Source organism: Leptinotarsa decemlineata, unplaced genomic scaffold (assembly GCF_025532065.1).
Source record: "Leptinotarsa decemlineata unplaced genomic scaffold, Ldec_3_MD MMD2_tig00078422_RagTag_RagTag, whole genome shotgun sequence".
NCBI lineage: Eukaryota > Metazoa > Arthropoda > Insecta > Coleoptera > Chrysomelidae > Leptinotarsa > Leptinotarsa decemlineata.
This window is the reverse complement of record NW_027412747.1, coordinates 3,252,016-3,275,994: the sequence shown is the minus strand read 5'-3', so window position 1 is coordinate 3,275,994 and position 23,979 is coordinate 3,252,016. Positions and strand designations below refer to the sequence as shown.

General features: G+C 33.3%; 1 protein-coding gene across 4 annotated transcripts in view; it reads left to right on the top strand.

Annotated features, from left to right (window-relative positions):
* The window catches only part of CycT (Cyclin T), a 51,221-nt gene that overhangs the window by 2,693 nt on the left and 24,549 nt on the right, over positions 1-23,979 (top strand). For 2 of the 4 annotated variants that reach the window (XM_074186048.1, XM_023158824.2), the window contains exons 2-5: positions 7,675-7,887; positions 15,543-15,710; positions 17,994-18,273; positions 19,335-21,143. In XM_074186048.1, coding sequence (XP_074042149.1) covers positions 7,675-7,887; positions 15,543-15,710; positions 17,994-18,273; positions 19,335-21,143 — 2,470 coding nt within the window. Of the gene's footprint in view, positions 1-7,674; positions 7,888-15,542; positions 15,711-17,993; positions 18,274-19,334; positions 23,093-23,979 lie in introns of those variants that run through there. The other 2 variants (XM_023158823.2, XM_074186047.1) reach the window with 1 other exon arrangement.

Here is a 23,979-nt window from a genome sequence, read left to right as displayed (position 1 = left end):
CATATTTGAAATGAGGGTTTTATTTCTTATAGAACAGAATAGAAGAATATAATTTATTCATCATTAAAATATCATACACACATAACATATACATTACTGGTACAACATTGATCACACTAGTCAACACAAACAGAACAAAAGAAAAAAATAATAAAAGAAATTAATATCTCGATGTTTCAGATTTATTTCAAACTCAAAACATTTCTGCGAAGTATTATTGAAATATATTTATATTGGGGGTGTTAACTCATCTTTCCGATTCTCAAAAATAAATCTATATATGCATGATATAGAGATGGTTTTTATAAGTCATTTGAACCATCACATTAACTTTTTGGCAGAAGGGGTTTATATTCAATAAAACATTAGAGATGGGATCTCGGTTGTTATAATGTATTCAAAAAAACACTTCAATGTGTTTTTGTAAACTTTCAAGTGAAAATCTCACAATGTGTATTTTTTTAATATCCAAAGGGATTCACATTGGGTTTGAATCACTACTTTTATACAGGTACCGATCTTAGAGCGCCTCAACGATTTTCCTGTAGTGATTGTGTTCTGGCGGAGAGATATTTAATAACTGGAGCAGTAGGTGTTAGATTACCCTTCCTATTGTTATTCAGCCTAAATCATATATGGGTTTGAAATTAATTATTTTGAATACTTTTAGGTTCTAGATTAATATCGATCTCAACACATTTTTGCCAAAGTGTTATTAAAATATATTTATATCAGGGGTTTCGACTCGCCCTTTTAGGCGTTTCTTAAAAATAAATCTCAATGTACATATAGGTTATTTGAAAGTTATTTGTTCTCAAAAAATTTTCTGATCTTGCTGTCAATTGAACATTAGGGTTGGTATCACTCTTAATATAATTAATCGACATTAATGGTATTTATTTTCATGAAGGGAGGGTTAATTTTCATATTTCCATATTTAGATTCATGCTCATATCAACCTTTTAACAAGAAACTATCATTGAAACACTATATTTATCAGGAGTGAATGAATGTTAGTCTATAATAATAATAATTTTCATTATCCTGTAAGACAATCAAAAAGGTACATTGTGTAGGATTAGTCAGAAAAGAGCTTAAAAGTATAACTAAAAATAAGACAATTTACTAAGAGTAATACATTCATTGAAATTTTCATTTTATTATTCAATCATTTCCTGAAAGGAGTAATAGGTTTTTCTCTAGCAGAAAAGACTTAAGTGTAATTTTGAAGCTGTGGATAGTACTAGAGTTTTTTAGGTCAAGTGGTAGCAGATTAAATAATCTGGGCCCTATTACATTGGGCCGAAAATATTACGAAGGTTTCTCAAAAGATAATTCATGGAGTTCAATTTTGATATAACTGTTCCACAATGAGTTTTCCAGCTGAGAAATTCATCCAAGTGTACACCTAAAAATTTCATCGTAGAGCACGGAGAAATTTCATCATTTCAATTTGCAAGTTGAATCTGGCTATTTCTTTTTGTCTAGTATGAAATCTTATCCAACGTGTTTTTTGATTATTCAAATGTAGGGAATTTTCCTTGAACCAGGTGTTTAATTTTTGCAGGATTAAGTTACCTTTGGTTTGTAGATTTTGATATATTTTATCTGATATAACCAGTGATGTGTCATCTGCATATAGTGTAAAATGAGCATATGTAGAGATGGATTCTATAAGTATCGTCAAAACAGGAAAATTATAAATAGCGTATAAAAAATTCTGATAACAAAACAAAATGTATGTGGAGTATCTGCAACGAAATTACCGGCAAAGTAAAGAGGCAAAGCTGTGACATAAAGGGTGATCCAATCGATATATCGAATAAATTCAATAATTATTTCAGCAAAATATCCTCAAAATTAGTTGAGAATAATAATGAACATTTCACTTGTGAAATAATGGAAAACCCTCAGTCGATGTGTATACAACCAATAACTACAAATGATGTGGTTGCAATGTCAAATAATTTGAAGAACAAATATTCAAGCGGAGAAGATGAAATTCCAACTTGTTTGATAAGAAAATGCACAATAGAAATTAAAGATATTTTATCACACATAATTAACAATTCCTTGAATTTTGGTATTTTTCCTTCGCAACCCAAGCTTTCAGTTATATTAGGCTTGCCTATCTGGAAATAAAGTTCTTCTTATACAACCATTACACAAAAAAGGGGATACAAATTGTATTGAAAATTACAGACCCATAAGCTTACTCCCAAGTTTCTCTAAATTATTTGAAACCGCAATGTGTAATAAAGTTATACAGTTTTTTCATGAGTGTAATATCTTCAGTGATAATCAACATGGCTACTTACAAAAAAATCAACACAAAGGCAATCTTCCAATATACGCAGAACATAATTGATCTGATGGAAAAACGGCATCTAGTTCTGGGTGTGTTTCTTGACTTGTCAAAAGCATACGACTGTCTTCAAATCTGATATTATAACATCTATAGGTATACCGCAAGGAAGTGTAGCGGGCCCACTGTTGTTCGTTATATTTATGAATGATTTATGCAAATCTTAATTAGTAGAGAATCAATTTATAACTATATATGCTGATGATACAAGCCTTCTGGCAGGGGGAGCAACATATCCGGAGATGATGGTAAACTGTTGTAACATTTTTCAGAAAACAAAAAACTGGTTGAAAACAAATAAGTTAGTATCTAAACAGCAGAGGAAAAACCAAATGATATATCATTTTTCAATTATTCCTTTCAGTTATCGCATGACACCAAGTTTTTGGGTGTTTACATTGATGAATGGTATAACTGGTCACAACATATAGAGGAAATCTCTTCGAAGCTTGGAAAAGTGTCCTATGGACTGAGAATAATCAGTAAACATCTAGAAAAACAAGCAGCTTTATCTCTTTACTTTGCAAATTTTGAATCTGTCATGAGATACGGAGTAATTTTTTGGGGATCCAACAAGAATACAAATAGAATATTTGTTATATAAAAAAGAGTAATTAGAATAATGAATTACAAACATTATAAGGACTCTTGTCGAACAGTTTTTAAGAATAATAACATTATGACTGTATATGCTCTGTATATTTTTGAATGTTTGATGTATTTGATTAAAAATAGAGAACTTTTTAATCCAAATGCTACAGAACACGAATATAACACTAGGAGGCATGACCGACCTCATTTTTCCATATCATACATTGAGACTTACTGAAAAATCTTCTTATTATATGGCAATGAAATTTTACAACAAGTTACCAGTACTTGTTAGACATTCTGCTAGTAGCAATCAATTAAAAAAAACATTAAAAAGATACTTGTAGATCTAGAATCTATTGTGTTGAGGATTTTTTAAAACATCAGTTTTGAAATATACCTAATTGTGTGTGACGTCATTATAAGGTAACAGTGAGAACTTATTTGAATGAGTTTATTTTTCTAGTGGATTGGACAAGTTTGTGGAATTCTGGATTTTCTTTAATAATATGCAATGGGGCATTTCTGGAAAAATTATTGAAGCTATTCACAACTAAAGTTGGATCTTCAATCCATTCGGCGTTTTCATTCCTTATTGATATCTTATTGTGAACCTTTACTTTGCTTGAGAGTTCTGATATAACCTGCCATGCTGATTTAGTGGGATTATCTGAGTTGGTGATTTTACCTTGGAAATACTTTTTTTTGGTGGATTTCACTAAACTGGTATGGATTTTTTTCTGTTGAATATAGAGTGGTTTTATTTCAGCAACAGTCTGGGAAAGGAAATGAAGATTTTTCAAATCTTCACTGGATTTTTGTACTTCGTTATTCACTAATTTGGTACTTATATATCATTTATTATATTATTTTTTCTTTAATGGAAAATTAATATTGAAGTAGTATAAACATTTCTTGTGAGCTCTATAATGTTTTTATGAGTTTTAATACTATATGATTTGACTAGTCTGATAAGTTTTGTACCATTGTGTAATAAACTTCAATGATGAATAAATTATCTGTATCTGTATATCCATGAAAGACTAGAACGCCATATTAACATCAATATTTGCATATATACCAGACCAATCTTCATTCAATAGATCTCTCAAAAAATTTGCAATTGAGATATCATTGAAATTTCTTTTATGGTAAGATTGTGATCTCTGTTTTGGAGCTTCAATATTGAAGTCCACATAGACGCTTCTATGGTCTGATATGGTATTGTCAAGAATGCAGGTAATACAGTCATTAGTAAAATTCGTGAAACTATTTTCTATAACTAATAGTTATACTGTTGATTGTAACTCTAGTTGGCCATCTGACTAAATTATTATCAATTTGGAAGGGCGCTAAGGTATTCATCAATTTCAGGTAGTCAAGTCGCCGTAGGTCATAAACTGAACATTTGCTTTGTATAAGTAATTCAGTACATCATCAAGTTTTTCTAGGAATATTTGCAAATTCCCAGATGGAGATCTATAGCAATTTGAAATGAGGAGTGTATTACTTGTTTTAGATTTATATGAAAGTGCTGAGACTTCAAAAAGTCTTTCTCACAACAGATTTTTTTTTGTCAATATATTATATTTTAATATTATTTCTAACCCAGATTCCTACACCACCACCTCTGAATGAGGTTCTACAATAGCCGTCAATGAGATGGAAGTTTTTGATATGAACTTGTTTGATTGAGTCAGAGGTTTCCCATAACTCTGTCAGTCAAATAAAATTTATATTTTTGAAGGAATTTATATCCATTAGGATATTATCAATTTTATCACGTGAGATACTCTACTCTACGTTGAGAAGTAACAGCTGGGGATCAAAAACTTTTGGTCTTGTCTTGCCGTTCCATTCTTCTGAGGTATAAAAAACGGCTGATGCATGCATTTTCAGGCCATAAGGTTGGATCCATCTCTTTGTTGAAGTTATGATCATATATTTATACCTTAAATGAGGCATATAGCTGAGGATGCCGTGATTTCAGAGGTTCGCAACTAACTTCAGGAAAATTCGGTTTGAGTAGGGATTCCATACTTTCCTTGGTGGTATCGGGAGCCACTCTATAGATATGGAGATCTACAAATTTGGGCACTCCTTCAAAATGTGATCTTGCAGAAAATTTTCAATATCCTCGCTAGCTTTACTTTTGGGGGATGTAACGTTAAGGGTGGCAATACAAAAATCCCTACATACCTTTTGCTTTTCTCCTCTCACAGTAAAACTGTAGTGGTTGGTGTATATTTTTCGCGAATGGTCTAAATTTATCATAGTCCTTTTTGAATTTTTTCGTTACACATGATTGACAATAAAATGTCGCTGATTGTGGATGGTAGTTAATTTTCTAAAAGTCTAAGTATATTTCTACTCGTCTCTCTTCTGCGATTGAGTTGCAGTATTTGTGCTCGAGCTTTCCAGCGCACAGTCGGGAGCATTGAGCAAGCATTTGAGTGGATTCTACTACGGCAAAAATACGAATGTGGCACATTCGTGATTTGGTATTGTAACAATAAATTCACAGAGGTTTTTTTAGTTACAGTTAGAGCTTTTTTCCACATTCGTGGTTTTGTCATAGGAAACGTAACACAAAACCAAATTCAACCATGCATATAAGTGAAGTTAGCTTTCTTTTTCTTCACATTCGTTGTTTTGCCTTAGGACCAACGATGTGTGTTGACTGTGAGGACGAAATTTATATCTTGAAGTCTCAGCAACAACTGACTGAGAATTGTTTAGGTGAAAGGAATTCCTGTATATTACGGAAATTTATTATTTACAAAATATGAGGTGACCTTTTAAAGATATCACGGCCTTATTTCAATTTATCAAAAATTATCAGCGGGAGAGAAGTAATAAAAAATAAATTTAAAATGAAGCACTAAGTACATTATTTTCACAAGTAAATGTTGAAAGGGGTCACACAAGTGTTATGCAAATAATTTTACTACGCTAGATTTAACAAGTTTTGCTATTAGTACCTATATGAGCATTTTTTTTCTCACTGCTTTTTTTGGACATTTCTATTTTCCATTCATGTAGTTTGGGTCAGTGGTTTTGTTTCCTGTGCATATTCAGCAATGGCTATTTATTTATTCCACAAATTATAATTCTGCTGTTTCTTTATTGAGTTGTTTTTTATGACCCCACAAATGTTTCAATTGTCGAAAATTTGTAGAATAAATAAGACATTTCAGACTTCAGAGTATATGGTTTATTATTTATTCGAAATTATTTGCAGAAGCTTGCTTTAAAAAAGTTATTGATATAATAATTGTTTGAAAGTGATGGATAATAATGTTTCTTAGTAAATGTTACTGAATGTTACAGATTTGGGTTCCCATTCTCAAAGAAGATGTCAACGGATTTTTTAATATATAAGAACAACAAATAAAATGATGAAATATTGAAAATACTAAAAATGTCAGAAAAAATATTCAGATAAGTCGATTCAAATACTGGAGTTTAATCCCAACACCAATCTGTGTTATTTTTCACACCTCGACGTGTGTTTCAATCACCAAGTGATTATCTTCAAGAGGAAGAATAAACTTCTCTTGAAGATGATCACTTGGTGATTGAAACACATGTTGAGGTGTTGAAAATAACGGTTTGGTATTGGGATTAAACTCCGGTAATATTTAATAATTATAATAATACATTTCCAAATACTACAAAAGCATTTAATTCTGATATATTCTCATATTGAAATTGCAAGAAAAAGTTCATTACAAGATGTTCTGTTACTCAACTCTTTGTAATGAACATTTGATGATAATTCTCACAACTAAGTTCTACGCAATAATTTAATTTTACCTATATTCTAGGAGGCAATTAATTTTACCTTCTTAGAGAAAAATGTAACGTGAAGATGAAAAAGTCAATACCACTTACCAAGAAAGAATGAGTTGAGTTCTTTTTTGAATAATTTAATAGATCAATTTGATGGACAAGTTATTGGATTCATATTTCTGAGGTTAATATTTTGAATGTCTTTTGACAATCAATTTAGATATTGGGTGCTTTTGATTTTGTGAAACAAACTCATAGCGTAAACTTGATAAGTAGAAATTGGAACCCTTGGCGTAAAATGAATCTGTTGAAAATACTTTTTCCTCACCAGAACAAACATGCTGTTTTACAATGATGAGGCTAACCCGTTTAGTGAAACGCGCATCGAAAGAGCATTTTTGTTAAGGTGAGGAAAAAGTAATGAAGAAAAAAGAATTTAAACTTTCTATGTTTTTTACCACTTGAAAAACATAGAAAGTTTCAATTCTCTTTTCTTCATTATGATTTCCTACCACGTAGTAACGGCTACATCCATCAATTTATTGAAGAAAAAGTGTTTTCAATACATACTGATATTTTTAGTAATTTCAATATTTCACTAACTTTTTCTGAGTTTTCTCATGAATTCCAATTCATTTTACACCTTTTTAGATTATGGAAGTCCGAACCTCTAACATTAAAACATCTGTTATATCAAAATTTTTATACAAATACTTTCAAATATAGGAAAAACCAATTTTTCACTATTTGTTTTGTTTTATTCTTTCAATAACCACTTTTTCTCATCAAGTCTTTTTAATTCTGTTTTTTTGTTCAAACATCTTTGTCACTCAGTTGTATCCCAGAGCTTTTCAAACAAAATGAACATTATAATTTATCCATAACTTCAAGAACTTCTCATTTACATTTTCATATGTTTTCTCTAGGTCTCAACTATGCATAAATACAGCCATAGTGTATATGCACCGCTTTTATGTATTTCATTCATTTACAAATTTCCCATGGCACCAGATGGCTTCTGCAGCTCTCTTCCTAGCCGCCAAAGTGGAAGAGCAACCCAGAAAGTTGGAGTATGTTATAAGAGTTTCAAATATGTGCAAAAACAACAAAGACACAAACATCGACATAAACTCTGAAAGGTGAGTGGTGCTTTATTGAATTCTATCAGTTTCAGTATTCTTTTTTAGCTTTCGACTTATTGAAATATAAAGTATAGAAATTTTTTAGTAACTTAATATTTTTTTTGTATATAATATTGTTCCCAGAGTAATTAGTTCAAAATCATTCCTAATATAAATAATTGAACTTCCTGTGTTACTTTTACTATCAACCTGTAATAGTACCTATTTCAGAATTTAAAATATCATTTGTGAGGTGGGCATACTAAAATAGGATTTTTAGTTAGAATCGATTTATGCAATTCATGAAAATGTGCTGGTTAACTTTTTATATTCAAATAAAAAATTAAATTGTTATACAGTGGAATCCGAATATAACGATTTTCAAGGGACCGGATATACTATGTCGTACTAACCGAACGAAGCACAAAACGAATTAATTTTGTGGTAGTAAAGTGTACATTAGTCTTTCATTTAGCTGTTCGAGTTGCTGATTGATAGGTGAATAAAACATTTTATAGGTATCACATACGTTCTATTTTGATAGTTTGTAATCCTAATAATAATAATAATAATATTTATTGATTTCTTTAGGACATCCTAGTATATATACATTATTTTAAAAATATATAAATAAATGACATAAATAACAAAAATGATATGATAGAAGAAAAAAAAAATCAATTTTCAATGATTCCAGAATGGTTTCAACATGAGGATATACATAATAAATATATTACCAAACAGAAAAAAGAAAATCAAGTATGATATTTTATATATAGATCATGAGTTTTTTTTTTGAATTGGAAAACATTTATTGAATCTTTCAACGAAAGTGGGAGTTTGTTATACTTCAAACCTTTATAAAATGAAGACTTCATCGTACTAGTCAAATTAGTTCGAGGAAGGTGGAATTTTTGGGAGCTACTTGCTCTTGTTAAGTGGTTATTTATTTGAGATTTATATATAAAGAATTCTTCAAAATAAGTTGGAAGCAAGTTATGTGTTAGCATTATTATTTTAATCTCGTTGTCATGGTACACTATTTGACTTCAAAGTATATGATCTTTCTGGTGCAATTGAGTCAACAACTGACTCACACTGACTTTTGAAGTCTTCATAAAATATATCTACATCAACACAGCTCAACAAAAAGTTACATGATATCAAAGTCAAGTTAATCTTGTCCAAATTACAATCATTGAGGTTTCTGTATGTTTTTGTGATATTTTGTGCTACATATATATTGCAATTACTCAAATTGACTGTTATTAATAAATGATCAGTTAACTTTGGGGAATCATGAACGACATTATTAACATCAAAATTGGTGAGTACATAGTCAACAATGGTGTTGCTATGTACACCTGGTTATTTGAGTTACAGTTTGTTCAATTCCAAGCATGTTCAACATATTTTTCATTTTGGTGCAATAATATTCATTACTAAGGAAATTCAAGTTGAAGTCTCCAGCAAGAACACATTTATATTTGGGATTGAACAAAGTTTCATACATATTGTCAAAATCACTCAGAAATACAGAATGACTGGAATTTGGCGAGTGGTAAAGACAGCCAATTATGTAAATTTGTTCATTTAAAGTAACCCTTACATCTCTACACCAGTAATTTTTTTCAAGTATAAATGTTTTATATATAAAAAAATTTATATCTGTTCTTATATACAGTATAACCCCTCCTGTGTGTCTGGACATCGAATCACAACGGACACAATTATAGTTTGGGAGATAAATTTCTGAATCCTCTATATCTCCAGTTGTACGGGTTTCACTTAATAGCACTAAAGCAGGATTATAACATATGATTCTTACTATAAGCTCATTTCTATTTGCTAAGATAGGTACTCTGAATGATCAAATAAATGATATCACTATGATACTGTATATTAGGAAGCTTTACTTGTTTTTTGATGTAGCTATCATAGTTTTATTTACTAATGTAGGTTTATTGTTAATATATTTGATTTTTTTTGAGAAATCACAATTTTTTTCCATTTCTTGCAGCTGACTCTTCATTTTCATGTAGTATTCCCGTTGCCTCTTTGTTTGATCACTGAATATTCGTAGGTTTGGTAATTTAATCCGGCTGTTCTTTAAGATATTCAAAGCATCTTCTCGTGATTTGAGAATAACTTTGAGTAGCCTAGGTTTATTTCCCATAGTTTTTCCTACTCTACAAACCTTGATATCACTGATATCAACGTTGAATTTATTAAGTAACTCATAAGTTACATTCAAATCCTCTTCTACACATTTCTGAAGAGTATTAGCCTGGGACTCCTTCAGTCCTCCTATCATAATATTTCGTTCCCTTTTTTGTCTCTCTAATAGTTCAGATGTAACCCTCTTCTGAAGACTCATCAGTATCTGCGTCTTTGTTCTGAGAAGACAATGAATTGATGGCTAATCTTTCAAAATTTCTGTTAAATTTCCACAGGCTTCACCTCTGTACAGATTTTTTTTGCAACTATCACAGGGATCCATTTATTCTTGAAAAATTTATTTCATCGCTGATTTTATTCTCATCACTTGTACTTTTACTTTCATTCGTTTTAAGTCAATACAGAAAAGTCATTCTTAATGTTAAGCTCATCATTAGCTTCTTGTTTCAAAACAAATTGCTGATTCTAATATAAAATTTGTATAACTGCAATATTTAATTTTTTCATAAATATCTTTTAAGCAGGTTTATTTTTCCTTCCGAAATTATTCAACCTTGCAATAAAAATTACATAATCACTCATTGTGAAATTGTTTGTTAACTTTAGAATGTCTCTTGAAACGCTTCATGCAGTTATCTTTTTCCTCATTCTCTTTTACTAGCTTTTTGATTTCTTCCTGTGATTCTTCATTTTCACCATTCTCACATTTCTGAAAGCAATAAACTATATGTCATTTTAACTGTGCATACTTTTTCCTTTCTAGACAACTTTGATAAAAAGTTTCAGAGCATCCAAAGCAAATATATTTCAAAAAATCCTTTTTTACATAATTTGAAATTGGATGGCATTTTATGGATAAATTATTTGCTCCGCCAATGGTAAAATGAACAGTCAACATAGTGAAAATTGTTTTTATAGTAAAAACCTGTGTTTTTGTCTACCCCAAAGGGGCTCACTCTTCGAAGCTTGATACCAAACAGTTATTGGACTATAGTAGGGATGAACTGCGATATCCAACAGACCTTTTCACAGATCACTGTCATTCGAATCATCTTATGCAGAGTCCCTGACTTTCAGAAGACTGTGTGTGTCGCCTCTGTTTGGATAATGAAGAAACAGCAGAGCACATACTTTATGCCAGCCCCGCCGGGGACTGAATCAGGTTTTCAGAGTTTGGCAAAGCCGTACTCTTACCATCTGACCTGAAAGACCACACACCATACAAACTAATTGGTATTGTTAAGAAGCTGGGTTTAGTTAGTCGAGTGTGAATAGGTGTGAGCCACACATGGCATATAAGTGTTTTAAACTGAATTCAAGTGATGTGAATTGGGAAAATTTTAAGCTTAAACGAAATGCTGTTGTAAATATCACTAAAAAAAAAAAAAAGAAAGATCACTTTTACTTCAACCAAATTGATAGAAATATACATAATCCACGTTTAATGTGGAAAACGTTGAAAAACTTAATAAATCCGAAAAAAAACCACAATTACTATTTTAATGGTGTATACTTTGAACGGAATGGACGAAATATATTGATAAAAGACAGTAATGACATAGCAGATTGTTTTAATAAATACTTTCTAAGTAGTATCAACGATATTATCCAAAGTATTGAAGAGTGTGAGTTAGTTTGTTATATTGAAAATTATGAAGATAGCTTTAGTGCCTTCGAACTAATAGACCTAAAACAGCTGAAAATAGTAATATCGGAAATTGATGCTAATAAAGGTTCACCTATTGATGAAATGTATAGTAAAATTATAAAAAACAGTTTTCAGGTAATTGGTCATGTATGGTGTTATTTTATAAATACATCATTAGAAAAAGGTATGGTTCCTACAGAATTGAAGATTAATACTGTTACTCCAACTGAAAAAGTGACTAATACAAATAAATGTAGTGAATTCCGCCCTATCAACACTTTACCTTGTGCTGAAAAACTGTTAGAGCTAGTAGTTTATAAACAACTGTTGCAATATTGTAATGAAAAGAGTATACTTTTTATGAATCAATCTGGTTTTAGATCCAATCATTCAAATGAGTCAGCCATTCAGTTAACTGTTAATGAATGGAAAAGTAGTATGAGTAAAAATATGTTCACTGTGGTTGTGTTTTTGGATTTGAGGCGAGCATTTGAAACCATTAACCATAATATACTCCTAAAAAAACTGAAACTCTACGGCATAAGGGGAAAAGTACTTGATTGGATTAACAACTATTTAACAGGTAGACAACAACAAACAAAAGTTGGTAATTCATTGTCAGCTCCATTGGAAGTGCAACATGGAGTTCCACATGGAAGCATTTTGGGTCCGCTATTGTTTCTTCTATACATAAATGACATAAAGCATTACAATGAATGTGACTATATACACTTGTTCGCAGATGACACGTTAATATCAGTAACTGATAAAGATTTGAATAATACCGTACAAAAGATGAATAATTCTTTAAATAGAATAACAGAATACCTCAAAATGAATAAATTGAAACTGAATGTAGACAAAACAAAGGGGATGATAATTGCCACACCATTTAAATACAGACAATTTGATATCAATGGAATTCACATCAAAATAGAAAATAATACAATTGAATTAGTTCAAGAGTTTAAATATTTAGGGTTTATGCTTGACAACCACTTAACGTTGAATGGTCATTTCAATTATATTCAGAAAAAAATACTCAAAAAACTATATTTTTTTTCAAGGGTATCTCAGCATTTGAGTATGAGCTCAAGAATTACCGTATATAATACAATTATCAAACCTCACTTCGAATATTGCCCGACCTTATTGTATGGTTTTGACCTCAATAAAATGAGATCACCACAAAAACTTCAAAATCGTGCAATGAGAATCACTTTGAGATGTAACAGATATACACCAATATCATTGATGTTGGGAACATTACAATGGCTGTCAATAGAAAATAGACTTATTTATTTAACTATGAGTTATATCTTCAAAATGTTGCATAATCTTCTTCCATCATATTTTCACAAATATATAACTATCAATACGCAAGTTCACCAGTATGATACGAGAAGTAAACATAACTTACATGTGACTAGGCAAACAAAAGCTTACAATATTAAAACCTTGGTGTTCAAGGGATTCATTGCTTACAACAGGTTGCCAGATGATATAAAGAAATCAGAAACTCTGCAACAGTTTAAAATAAAAATGATAAACCATTTACAGCAAAAGTAAAATTGTTGTATTGTATATCTATCAGGATTAATAATTTTTAGTATCAATACGAGTATTAATATATGTATCTTCTTACGGGATATGAGTGTATAGTGGGTAGTGGGATAGCATAACTTATTGGTATCATATGAATGTTTGTATATGATTATTGTGGTATTTGGCTGTAGGTGAATGGTATCAATATATGTATTTTCTTTCGGGCTATAAGTGTATATTGGGATAGCATTCTTATTGGTTCATATGTAGGATTGTATATGATTATTATGGTATTTGGCTGTACTTGAATGGTTTTCTTTTAGCAAAACAATGGAAAATATAACTCGAAATGTAAATACCTAGTGTGTACGTTTAAATTTAAAACAAAACAAATATATTGATACTATCGAAGGAGCTGCTAATTACTATATATAAGATTATACTTTGTGAATGTAGATTAGGATTACCTATTTCAATAAAGATTATTATTATTATTATAATAAACCCTTGCGGGTGGCAGTGGTAGGTCGAATAGACCCACTCACTTTGGACCTAACCTAGCCTAACCGCACTTAACAGTTTTATTCAGTACCAGAATCAAATTTTACTCATCTAATGCATCATATTCAACTTTTTTAGGTTCACGTAACTTCACTGAAAAATAGTCTATATTTTTACCAACAGGCTGATGAAGTTAAAAAATGTTTATGTATATTTTGTAACCGTTTAAAATCACTGTAGAAATCGTTTCAGCTGAATGTTTTATCAAAAGTTATCATCTCATATATCTTTACAGAAGTATGAAGCATGTTTACTTTTTAAAAAGGACTTCTACTGGTTCTAACAATAATATCAGTACATGACTATATGAGGTTGTACTGATTGCTACCATCTAAATACTAATTTTCTTTGTATCAAGCCATCATAACGGCTGTAAATCTTTTTTTCTTTTTAAAGTGAACTGCAGGTTTACTCAATATTATATTTCTTATGGATCTCTTTGAAGAATCCAAAATATTTGATGTAAGACAATTGTGTGTATACAGTTTACTTCAATATTTATATAAAAACAGAAGTAAGCTACAACCTATTACAAACCCTTATGAAACAAGAAGTATCCAACACGCAAAAATTGAAACAACCTTTTGCTCAAGATCTCTTGGCCAAAAAAGTCATATTTATTTGAGAGCAAAATTATTCAATTATCTTCCTGATAATCATAAAACATATATAAGAATCCTCAACTCTGAACAACTATTTAAGAAATATTTTAAAAATTTCATTCACAATATAAAAAGAGGGAACGCACATTGTCTTGTTGAAAATACAATGAACTTTTTATGATATCCTCAATTATATAAATATAATATAATTTTACCCTACCTATCATTAGAAATGTGATTTTTCATAGTACCCTACAAACTTCAATGATCATAATTTCTTTGTAACACCTCAATTTATTACCAAATGTCATAAATAACAAGAAATCAAATGCTTAAAGTATGCCTAAAATATTTGTTACCCATGCGCAACTGTAGAAGTTTTTATGGGTTTCAGATATTTATTGGTTGAACACACTGACACCAGAATCTATATATAATTTTTATTTGACTGTATAATTTTGATCAGCGAAATTTTCAATTACGTATGAAAACTATTTTTATATTGCTATGTATTTTCTTATAAAATAAACCAACTCTATTAACAAATATAATAAACCCCTTACGCCCATGTACAAGGTTCTACCTTCAATAGGGGTTCTCCCTCTTTATTTGACAATTAACTTATTATTTTAATATTAATTCAATTGTGAATTTTGTATATTGATCAAATAAAGTTTTATTATTATTATTAAAAAATCTAGTTGTAATGAACATGGCTTACAAGAGTTCACACATTTTCTACAATTTTTTTAACTCGACATTAACAGGTATACCGAAATAATAAAAAAATTGACCAATATAATGTTTGCTCTCAAATTGAGAAAAAGTGATTTCTTATCTATTTGATACTCATAGGGTACTTCTACATGCCTGAAAGAAACATATGTGAATGATTCACATCTTTCTCCAATTTGAATGGCTTTTGCTTGAGAAATATAATAGTTGAAAAGTAATCTTGATTACTAAACTTGGAATTATTTCTGTAGTCATATAAATTTATTTCAATTTGTTGTAAGCAACTTCGTTTCATGTCAGCCTCCTTGTTCATTCAAATCTTTATTTTAATAAGTTGTCTAGTAAATAAATGAATCAAAAACGAGTATCATTAGTATTTCTACTTTTTTATATTATATTTTCAGGTATATTTCCCAATCTCAGGATTTAGTGTTCAATGAAAATATCTTGCTGCAAACTTTAGGATTTGATGTGGCTATAGATCACCCGCACACACATGTCGTTCAATGTTGCTACTTGGTAAGAGCCAGCAAGGATTTAGCTCAGACCTCATATTTCATGGCAAGTAATAGGTGAGAACTTTTTACATCTGAATTACTTTTCCTAGCTAATTCATTTGAATCACTTTATCGTAAGATTTTCACTGAACAACCAACAAGTGTTTTGATTCAGGAGCAATACGGATTCCAATCAGGAAAATCCATTGAACTAAATTTAGTAAATCACAAGTGTTTACAATTTATTCCTTATAAAAATTATGAACTCAAAATAATAATGTCATAAATGAAGTAAACACTTTTAGTGGGACATTCAAATATCTGTAGATAAATTGTGTGACATATTGTGCTTTTCATTGTACTTCCATCAGAAGTTTGAGATGAAGGAGTCAAATAATCCGAAAGTGTTTCTTATAAAAGATAAAGATATCAATGCATTCAATGTAAATTATAAAACCCACAAGTTTGTTATAATGGGTTATACTATTAATTCATAGAGCATATTGTATACTGCTTTCAGTTATTTTGCAGCAAAAACTGTAGACAAAGGCAGAAGACGAATCTTGTTTGGCTGTCAATGTCAAAGCTTGGTTTGCAAAAGTATTGCTTTGGGAGCCTCATTCATCATTGAGTCTTTTTGTCAATTCTATGGATTACTTCCATCGGAGACGGTTATGTTTACTTATTATGCAATGATTTTTGAAATTGCAATAGAAGTCCATCAACAGAGTAAAATGCATTTCCTAAAAGATAATTCAATAAAGGTTTCTTCCACTTGCTGTGAGTTCCTATATTTCCAAGTATTTCATTTGTTTTGTTATAGCAGATTACCCCTTGATAACCTGCAGAATCCTGGCCTAGAGCTAATTGGGAATAAGGCAAACATATTTCATTACCTCATCATATATTACATTCATGTGCCATATTGTTTCTCACAAAACTGAGTTTCATGATTTATTTATGTTCAAAGTTATTATGTAAAGGTAAAGACAGGGTAAAGTCAATATTGAAAAATCAATGAAGGATTGATTTCTTACACAAATCTCTGTAATGTAAACCAGCAATTCACCCTATGACTTTTTTGTACTGTGAACCCTTTTGTCATACGTGCCAAGCCCTCCAAAAACCAGGCCATATGATAATAAGGACTGTACTTAACCAAAGTACATATGTAGATACTGTTCCTCGCAGTTGTCTTATCACAAAAGATACTCAGTTTTATGATAAATTTGTCCGAGTGAGCCTCCCAGGTTAATTTTTGGTCGACTGTTAGACCTAGGTATCTGAATTGACCAACTTTCCCTATAGATTTATGATTGCTCTTTATTAGGGGAGAAAGATAAAGACAGTCCATTTCACAGCATATAACCCTGCTTTCACATATTTTTATAACTTAAAGTTTGCTTCTAACGGATGAAAGTGTCACTTTATTTTGATTGTTTAGACAACACTAGAACATTTTTAAATTTAGTTTTAGTTCATTACTTTCAAGATCTTTTTTACACTTTCGTTGTCACTTGACAGCATACTAATACAAAGGAGTGAAGGTTTGTACTATATCCTCGATAAAAAGGTATGTTTGAACAAAGCTGAGGTTCAATTAATTCATAGTAAATAGTTTTCATAGTATATGTGATGGAATCAGCCGATACTTGATAAAAATACATAACATATTCAAGAAACACCTAGACACGCCTGAAGAAGCTATTGTATAGCGAAACACCTTGCGTTTTTAAAAAATTTTTAGTAAAAGTTTCACAATGAAGTGTTTTTCAAATAAGTTTTCATAGTGTTAATCCCTAACTTTTCAGATTCCACTTTCTCTTAAATTTTTTCTCCACCAATTACTTCGTGTTTTTATGTGTAAATACCCGACTATTCAAACTTTTATATTTATTTTTATATTTATCTTATCTTTATGACTACCAATGGACTTATGTCATGTAAATGATTTATGGAGATTAATAAAATTATCTATCTAAATCAGCATTGCACCTATTTTTCACTTTTCCTGATTCAGATGATATTAGTTTAGGTATATGATTTGAAATTTTCAAACATCATTTTGAATGCTTCATTATATAAATATTGTCATATATCAGAAATGCTTATTTTCAAAGAGGAGTGACAATGATCTTGGAATCATAATTTGATTTCAGACTTTTCAAATTTATTTTATAACCTTCACTTACTACAATATGTTTGAATTGCAGGCTAGGCCTTTATATCTGGTGAACTTTCAAGATTGCATATGAATTTGAATTTTAAATATCTAAATTTGTTGAGTACTGCGATAAGTTTTTTATAACCTTTGTATAAAGCTCGTTATGAAAAAATATACCTACCTATTTATCGCAGCTTACACCTGACTACAATGTGCCTGCAATACAAACCCAAAGTTGTAGCCTGCTTTTGTATTCTGGTGGCATGCAAGTGGTCCAACTGGGAGATCCCGCTATCCAATGAAAACAGAGAGTGGTATTCGTACGTTGATCCTACGGTAACAGCAGAGCTGCTTCAACAACTGACTGAAGAGTTCCTGGTGATATTCGAGTCTTGTCCTTCGAGGTTGAAGGAAAAGATCATGGCCGTAGGGGACATCAATCATCCTCCGGCAATAACCTTTAACCAGAAATTTGTGAGTATTGTGTTATTCATGACGTTACCTCAAATACACTTCAGATTTCAAAATGATTCTGTTTTCCTAAACTGGCGTTTGATAGGTGAATTTTTATCACTAGTTCTGACACAGGTTGGAGATAGCACCCAAATTGATAATCTGTTAAGTTCATTAAAGAAATAATTCAGGGTGTTGTCAATGCTGCCTTAATGAAAAACTGCCAGAATCTTTTATTTTATTTTATTGGTTTTACAAACTACTCAAAATTGAAAACGGTTATTCAGTGGTCAAATGAATTGGAATGGGCATTTCATGTTGCCAAATCTGTTTCCAAAGAAGCATTGAAGTAGACATTCAAAAACAACAGCAAAATTATTATGAAATTGCAACAAGAGACATCACATTTGTTCTGATAAGGAAAAAATGTTTTCAATGGCTCCATTTTATGTCAGAGGTTCCAAATTCTACATGATTTGATCCATGAAACCTCCTTTGTGAAGACGTATCACAATTGCAGAGTTTAAGCTAGAAGGAAACATACCAGTGGCAAATGAATTTTCGATGTCCAAAGCATAGATAGGTGCTTCATTTGGCAGCTGCAGAAGAATTTTTGTTTTTTATTTCAGTTGTTACTGATATCAACTCAAGTCATATCAGTGTCATACAAAATCAAAGAATTTAATAGGGGAAACACTGTTTTCAAATTATTCAGTAGGTTAGCAGTAGATTTTATATTCTTTGTTAATTGTGTGGCTATTGAGCAGTAAATGCAGTTGAGGGAGATGTTCATAATTATTGTTTGATATCAATAATTTTCATTTTGTGGAAAACTCTTTGAAATTACAGTGAAAGAGAAACATGAATTTTTTTGTTCCCCTGAAAGTGATCCGGATAATGTGAACATTTATTATTACAAATGACACTAATGACAAAAGAACAGAGTAACCAACTGGGACAAAATACACATGTTCCAAATCAAATCCATATCCGATATAGTCCATTGAATGAATTGAATATGTCCATTCTAAATTACAACTCTCGTTCCACTCAACACATTTTTGCTCATATTTTCTTTCCAGGATCAGGATCCCAGAAAGATAATCAAAGAACCGGGAAGGGATCAGCAGCATGCGCACCGATCGAGCGTAGAAGGCGATCCACACAAGCACCGATCTTCGAGACCGCACGACTCTGTTTCTTCGTCCTCCAGCCAGCAGCAACGTGACAGAGCTAATCGCGATCGCTTACCACCATCCCACCACAAACCTCCGATGCCGGTTCAACCGAAAGTCCCACCTCATGGCCACCATCGGCCTCCTCTTGACCCCAAACTGAAACCGCACTCTAGACCGCCGATGGGGTACTCTTCTAGCAGCCGCGTGGAACCCCGAGACATTCTCCGAGAAGCTCCTATCTCTCCCTTTGGTATCGCTAACAAAGACCAAAGAGAGACGAGCAGTAACAGTGACTCGAAGAGGGACTATATCGCACCGAAACAGGAGGCGAGCGGTTTCAGTTATTCAACAGAGAAGCACCGGATCGACCAGAGTCGGCAGAGAATCGCACCGATCGCGAAGCCTGATGCGCCTGTTGTGCGCAGGCACGACGAGAGCAGGCATCATCACGCCAAGCCGGAGCCACAGGAGAAGAAGCACCAAGACAAGCCACCGACGCACTCGAGCAAACCCATATCTACCTCGCAGAAAAACAAGGCAGCTTATGCCGCGGATCAGTCCAAGTCCGGTCCGAAGCAGAGCCAAATCGTTGCAGTGAAGCCGTACAGCCACAATGGGGGCGCTTACTCTGCAGCCAAGACCGAGTCTGTCAAAGAAGAGATTCCAACGCCTGCCGTTATCAAGAGACCAAGCCTATTTTCGCCTGAACCGTCGCCCCCTCGCAACAAACAGCAGCCCGAGCCTACGTTACCGCCTACTGCGCTATCGCCGTTAACGTCACCCGTGGAAAGCAGCCGCAGCAGAAATCCGTCGAGTAGTTCAGAGCCCGAGCTGCGGCCAGTCATGAAAAAGATTGACCAGATGGAAGGGTTCGAGAACCTGATGCGGGACACGACGATCGGCATCAATCGACAAGTTCCAGACGTCGTCAACCGACAAGTACCGGACGTCGTTAACCGACAAGTGCCTGATGTTATAACGCCTCTCGTGGATCTGCAGACGGAGACAGTCGGTGCCAACGAAGTGCCGGACGTGGTTCCCCTTGGCGAAGGGACCGAGAGACCCGTTGCAGTATCTAACGGCCTTGAAACAAACCCTGCCGTTATCAGCAATTGGCTGAAGGAAGCGACGACCGCTACGCATTTGCCGGTCGCCAAAGTGAATGAAGCCAATGAAGACAAGTCTTCTGGGCACCACCATAAGAGCAAAAAAAAGAACAAGGAGAAGCACAAACACAAGGACAAGAGCCGCGATGAGCGCGACAAGAAGAAGAAGCACAAGGAAAAGGACCGCGAGAAGGAGCGCGACAAGCACCGCAGTAAGGAGGCAGTGCCAGACGCGGCGCCGGAGCCTATCAAGATCAAGATCCAGAAGGATAAGATCGTGACCGAGGCACCGCTGCCCTTGCCGATACCGGCCCCCACCGCCCCAGGTCTCAAAATCAAGATTCCAAAAAATAAGATCAACTCAGAGAGCATCGGCGAGTTGTCGCAACCACCGCCGCCCCCGTCTTCTCAACCGCTGAGCGTCGGCATCAAGCTGAAGATTCCCAGGGAGAAGCTGAGCTATTGCCCCAACCTGGACGGCGGCGGAGGTGCCAAAAAGAGAGACAGGGAGCCATCTTCGCCACCGTCCGAGAGCAGACCCGTCAAAGTTCCCAAGCTGAACAAGGACTACAAGACAAATGGAAGGCATTCCAGCAGCAGCAGCAAGGTAAGCTTAGGGGGGCCTACTGCGCATGCGCCGAATCGATACACGGTACCACCCGAGCACAGGGTGCCACCTCCCGGGTACACCGCGCCGCCTCCCGGGTACACCCCGCCGCATCCTCGCGATTACAGGTTCCAACATCCTCCTCCACCGCCACCTGCGAACCCTGTCTATTTTTTTCCCGCGGCACCGCCTCCCAGCATGCCAAACGTGACTGTCCCGCCTCCATATGTTTACCACGATGCTTCACAGGTTTACCCATATTACGGCCAGGGGTATGTCTACCACCCCGAGATGTATCAGCATCAGCAGATGATGCTGCCGCCTCCGCCACCCCCGCACGGTTCGGCTAATCCGCCGTTGCCAGTCGAGGCGCCCCCCAACGCGCCACCTCCTCCTCCCCCACCGGAGAGTTGAGGGGACAGTTTTTGTTGAAGGTGATCAGTAAGAATTTCATTTTTAGTTTTCACAGAGTTGGGCGTTCCACAAGGTTCCGTTATTGGCCCGGTACTCGAACGGTGCATATGTTTGAATATGGTTGACAATGTTTTTTGATGAAGGTTCGAAATCCCATTGTCTAAAAAAGCGCTGACTGACTGGAAATCTATTACAAACTGGGGAAAAATTAATAAAATATTGAAAAAATGCCAGGTCAAAAATATTGTCATAAGTTTGTAGAAATAAAAAGGAATATAAAAATACTAATTGATGCTTATTTATAAAAAAATCAAATGATTGTGACCTGCAATAGAAAAAATAAAAATGAGGTTTATTTATCATGTACAATTTTTTTCATAAAGTAATATTGTGTATAATAGAATAAATAGTGCATAATAGAATGGTTCTTCTGTAAATTTATCAGATCAGATTCCCTTGTCAGATTCCCATTGTCCACAATCATGAAAGAGCAGGAAATGAAACATTTTTTTTAAAGGTAGTTACCCTAGCGGCCAATGAACTTGGTTTATTTTCGGCACTGAATGAGGTGACCACCATTGCTCACATCAAAGCCACAGAGATCACATCACTTCTGAGGGTAGTCAAGGTAATGCGTATGCATGGAGTTTTCTGCTCCACAACATTGAAAACCTCAGCTTTTGCAAGCTTTGCTGTCTTAAGGTAGAGTCAGAAACTAAGGGGTTCATCATGGCCTTCCAGAATGGTCTCTTTTTATCACTTTGATCTAGCATTGTAGCGTGATGATTATATATGTTCCTGACACCAGGTCCGCATATACAGTCTCAATCCATATTCATCTACATAAGGCAGCCCTAAGAGTGCTTGTAGACTTGTGTTTTCAGCACTGCAGACTCATTGTAAATCCCGGAGGAACGCCTTTTTGACTGTTCAGAAATTACTCTGTATGTTTTAGATGATAACATTTCATTATTATTCAACTATAACAAATAAATCTACGAACTGATACTACTCTAAGTAAGAAACAATATACCATTCCATCTGAACCTTGAGAATTCCTTCTGTATCGATATACAATATTGGGAATTAATGTTTTCTTACTGATCACCAATATTTCACCTAAATTATGTGCATAATATACTTTGTTGACTTAACCTGTCCCCTGTAGGTACTATATCTATAGTGACGAAATATGTCTATACGATTATCAAACTTGGTGTACATTTGTTACCCAGATACATGCTTCTGCATGTATCTCAAATCGTTTTATCTACATAAAATAATATCTAGCAATTCCTGTACATACTTTTTTTATCGTTATATTTTGTTTTGTTGAATATCTGTTATTGGAATAAAATTATATTGTGGAATGAATAAGATTTTTTTTAATTTAATATCCAAATGAGATTGATGACTATTATGGTAGCCTATTGTAAATTATTTTTATTCATTTCGGGCCACGAGTACTGACATTAATAGGTATGGTAAACTTTCATTTCAAATCAAAATCTAAGAGCTGCCAAATCTGTAATTTCCAAAGCCAATATTTGTGACATTAAATAGTGTAATACGTAGTTGAAACTGCTTACTTGCTAACTTGAAAGCAGGCCCTTTTACAGGTATCAGAGGATATATTCGTTATATTCTAAAAGCTGTTGATATTATAAGGACTATAATCTATATAGATATAGATATATGTGGATTATCTGAGTCTATTAGTCAAACATCAAAATCAAAACTCTGCTTTACTTTGCCAAACTTTCACTTCTGATGGGAAGTTTCTTCAGGGCCTATAATTTATTAACTTGTGAGCTATTTTGCCATTGAATAACATTACAAACTATACTTACAGTAAAAGTTAGTGAAAAACAATGAATTAAACATATAAATTGATGAAAAAAAAGTAATACATGCATTGAATTTTTTTGCTTTGACAAATATCATACCTTCATATTAATGTAATTTTTCAATGGGCATGATGATTTGATAATCTTCAATCTGTCTATGGTATGATGTAATTTGATACATGTGTAAGGTTCTCGATCCTGAAGCATCGTGAATGGTATTTTTTTTAACTTGATCACAATTTCTGTTACTTTTTATTGCAGAAGGTGCATAGTTATAAAATTCTATGGAGGAGTATAAAGCACTTCTTTTTGTATATTACAGATGGTGATGTGGTATGATGTAATTTGATACATGTCTTGCACTATCTCGGTGAAGTCTTTCAAAAAACTCAAAAGTAGTTCTTATTTTTGTAGTTCATCAAATACCCGCGTAGCCTCACTACTACCTTCCCAAATGACGCTGTAGCATGTACAATCATATAAATCGGAATTATAGAAGGTTCTGGCTATATTAAAATTGGAGTTTTTCATCAATATTCTTGAACCGTATCAGGCTCAGCTCAGCTTTTTGCAAA